At 36.3% G+C, this 4,346-nt stretch overlaps 1 protein-coding gene across 1 annotated transcript in view; it reads right to left on the bottom strand.

Annotated features, from left to right (window-relative positions):
- The window catches only part of LOC106883138 (ankyrin repeat and SOCS box protein 13), a 58,876-nt gene that overhangs the window by 9,232 nt on the left and 45,298 nt on the right, over positions 1-4,346 (bottom strand). Inside the window, exon 3 of the mRNA XM_052976541.1 lies at positions 522-653. Coding sequence (XP_052832501.1) covers positions 522-648 — 127 coding nt within the window. The 5' untranslated portion in view covers positions 649-653. The remainder of the gene's footprint in view (positions 1-521; positions 654-4,346) is intronic.

Here is a 4,346-nt window from a genome sequence, read left to right as displayed (position 1 = left end):
ATATATATTGCATTATATTTGCGTATGCATGTATGTTTTTGAAATGAAATAAATGACAAGAGAGCAAGAATTTTTATTTTATGTCCTGTACTCACCTAACGCTTAATTCTGAAGCATATATATATATATATATATATTTAGTTCTAAGAGATTATTAGTATCGCTATGTCTAAGCGAAATAGTAAAGCACATATATATATATAACGTCAGTGGATCATATATCCGAAGAAAGAAGCACACACTATATACGTATGTGTGTGTTTACATAAAGGTATTCTGCGTGTTATATCATTTATTTCTTTACTGGCTCGTATGTGTGTTCAACAAAGATCTCTCCGTTCTACAATGACAATATATTATATATATTCTTGTCAAACAATTTATGACAGAGGTCTTAACATAGCAAACATCAACGTTTTGTTTTGTTATTTCGAAAAATAACATCATTTGCTTTAAAAAAAAAAGTTCCGAGGTAAAAATCGCCTTCTACAGAAGAGTGAGAGAATATGACAGATACTTACAGTATTCTTTCAAAACATTGGGATCGATTGCCTTTTGTTGACCAGGCATCGTGAATTTGCCATCGTTCGTTGGTTTGTTGCGAACACTGTTGTCCGAATGTTCGCATTTTAGTTTCGATTCAGCCATCAGCACTGCCAAGGGAGAGAACTCAATGGATTTAAACTTGTATAGAGACACAGAGTTACGCTTGCTCGCACACTCACGCGCACATGCACACGCATAGATACATAGCCACACGGAGAGATATGCATACATACTATCAAATTACACTACAACCACAAAAGCGAATGATGCAACACATCTCATCACATTTAGACGCCATCCGCACAAAGACGGAATGAATAAAACCCAATACTTAAGTTAATCTTTAATCTTTTGCTTTTCTCATTCATTTGACTGCGGTGATGCTGAGGCGCAGCCTTGAAGAGTTTTAGTCGAACAAATCACCCCCAAGGAGTTATTTTGTTAAGCCTGGTACTTATTCTATCGGTCACTTTACGGGGACGTAAACACACCAACACTTGTTGTCAAGCAGTAGTAAGAGACAGGCACAGGACACACACAATTGCACACGCGCGAATACATACACACACGCGCGCGCGAACACACACACACACACACACACAGAGGCGTGGCTGTGTGATGAGAAGCTTGCTTCTCAACTACATGGTTCCAGGTTCAGTCCCAATGCATGGCACCTCAAGCAAGTATCTTCTGCTTATAGCATCTGGCCAAACAAAACCTTGTGAATGAATTTAGTAAACAGAAACTGAAAGAAGCCCATTGTATATATATATATATATATATATATATATATATATAAATATATATATAAATAATAAATGAGTATATGCATATATACGTACATGTATGTACATACCTATACCTACATGTATATATAGACGCATATCTGGGTACAGAACGTTGCAAAAAAAAACGTGGACAAAATGATAAACAGAGTACAGAAAACACACAGGCCACATAGAGAACATTTCCTTCATCAGCTGCCACCATTCTAAAACTAAGCGTTTCTAAGAGTTAAATATCAGGTTGGTGCAAAGGTAATAGCTGGTTTTTTAGAAAACGGTTTCAGATAATACTTTTTAAAATTGTGCCTCTTAAATCAGTAGTTCCAAACAGCACAGTTTTCATCGATTAAATTCACTCACAAAGCATTGTTCAGCTTGAAGCTATTGTAGAAAACACTTACCCAAGGACTGAACCTAACACAATATGGCTGCAAAGCAAGCTTCTTAACCACACAGTAATACCTAAGCGCTCTCATTGTAAATTGTGGGACTGGCTTTTCCAATGGCCAGCTTTGTGTTGCTACTTCAAGAGCTGGAGGGAAATGGTTGTCTCCTTATCGTAGAACCACATGGCAAAAGCAAGAATATTGTTTATTCCAAGACTTTGGAATGAACCAATAAGTAAACAAGTTCTATCACCATAATTGCCATATCAACGACCATTTCCAAAAATCATGATACCTTACTTATGTAGTTTATGATGCTTACAAAAATTTCCACCACAATGTTGCACTGTGTTTTTCTGATTAAAGAGAGAGAGAGTGTGTGTGTGTGTGTGTGTGTGTGTGTGGAATTGGTTGGAAAGTGATGATAAATGGTGTGAGGAACAATGAGTCAAGGCTAGAAGCTAGCAGAGCTAGCGAATTGGGGATGTCACAATGAATGAGGAGGGGCAGTTCACAATAAGAATGAGATCATGCACCTGCAGATTGGTGCAAAAAGTTGAAGGCAAACCATTGCTGCTTCTCTTTGGTGCAGTGGAAGTTGATGCTGATGATGTTAACAAATTAGATGCACTAGTACTTGATTTAGAAAAGGATGACAGCCAGTGTTTTGGAGGGTAGATTTGACCATCAATAAAATTAAATCTGGATTTACATTTGTGTCACTTGCAAATCCCAAATACAACAATTGGGACATTTGTTACCCTCTTGTTTATATGTGATTTTTCTTGATTTAAATTTGGTAGAACTTAGGGATTTTCTGAATCATCAATTAATGAACATATACTACATGCTATGTTTGTTAAATCATGATGATCAGTATTGCATAAGGTCTGTCGATGGACAAAGGCTGCCAATGCCTTACCTAATGTATAACCAGGTCTTTGAATGACTTTGAGGGAAGGGTATTGATGTTTAGTGTCAAATCAATTCCCTGAAATTTAAAATAGAAACAGTTCTAGGTATGTCATCTGTGTGAGGAATATAACAGATGCAGGCTAGTATATTTCTTTGTGGTGGTGAGCTGGCAGAATCATTAGCACGCCAGGCAAAATGCTTAGTGATATTTCATCTACTGTTACATTCTGAGTTCAAATTCCGCTGAGGTCGACTTTGCCTTTCATCCCTTCAAGTTGATTAAATAAGTATCAGTTATGCACTGGGGTTGATGTAATCAACTCAATCCCTTTGTCTGTCCTTGTTTGTCCCTTCTATGTTTAGCCCTCTGTGGGCAATAAAGAAATAAATATATTTCTTTGTGTAATCTGTCCTTTTGAAACGTTTTTGAATAGCTGCTGTTGAAAACTGCTGTAGTTATATTAGACATTGGTTCCAAATTCTGGTCCAAGGCCAACAATTTTGGGAGAGGGGGAGAGTCGATTACATTGAGCCCCCAGTATTCAACTGGTACTTACTTTATTGACCCTGAAAGGATGAAAGGTAAAGTTGACTCCGGCAGCATTTGAACTCAGAATGTAAAGTCGAAAGAAATACTGCAAAGCATTAGAAATAATTCTGCCAGCTTGCTACCTTTAGTTATATTGGGTATTAACAACAACAACAACGATCCATTGTTTATATGTTTATATGAGTATGAGGTTTAATGGAAAAAAATAAATAAAATCAAAAATCAAAAAACAAAGACAAGCAAAACAAAAACATGAGCGTTGCCGATTTAAAAAGAGTTCCTTGATTCCTTTCCAGGAAAAGCCATGAAGCCGTCAATTGGTGTTATATATATATGTAGTCCAGTTTACAAATGAATGGAACTATGATCACAATCTTCTAGATATTTCATTCCATATTGAGTACATTAGGGGTTTTCTAACAGACAGACACTAGGTACTATCCCCGAGAAAAAAAAAAACTGAAATATTTTGCCCCCATTCTATCCTTTGTCTTTATTAAAGAGAGGATAAAAGATTTTGCATCCATAGAATTCTTTTTTGTTTTTTCACCATCACAAAATGGAGACAAGTTTAAAAAGTTTAGACCTAAAAAAAACCCCTTAAGTATATTTTAAATAAACAAGCCTATTTGTCCCTCCCTTTTTTATTTGAATACTTTAATTCCCGCCTCTTGAGAGCAACACTAAAGTACACAAACGATGAGACCTCAGCCAAACTGAAAACGAAATGCTTTGTGAAGAGAAAGATTGAAAAATACAGGCGAGAGGTCACGAGTTTGTGATGATGTTGTATATATAGAAAAAACTAAGGTCATAGTATGAATCTAACTGTCAGTGTTGTGGCAAACCTGTAATCTTGTTCTTTGTCACCAGGAAAGCAACTACCACAGTCATAACAAGCGCTCAGTCAGTCGGTTTATTCAGCCTGATTATATTTTTAGTTTAATCTCCTTAACAAAAGCAACACGTGAGTCATTTATTTAGGTGTTGTTTACTTAGGTTGTTGTCAGGTTTTTTTATCATCTCGTCCGTGTACAGCCATTTCCTCTCGATTCTTTTTCTTGTTATTTATATAAAACATGTTGGAACTGAAACCTGTCGTTGATATTGGACTTAACATCAAGAACTTTATTCAATCTCGCTCATCGAAGAAGAAAACTTCAC

The sequence above is a fragment of the Octopus bimaculoides genome, chromosome 24 (genome assembly GCF_001194135.2).
Source record: "Octopus bimaculoides isolate UCB-OBI-ISO-001 chromosome 24, ASM119413v2, whole genome shotgun sequence".
Taxonomy (NCBI): Eukaryota; Metazoa; Mollusca; class Cephalopoda; order Octopoda; family Octopodidae; genus Octopus; species Octopus bimaculoides.
This window is presented reverse-complemented; position numbering and strand designations above follow the sequence as displayed.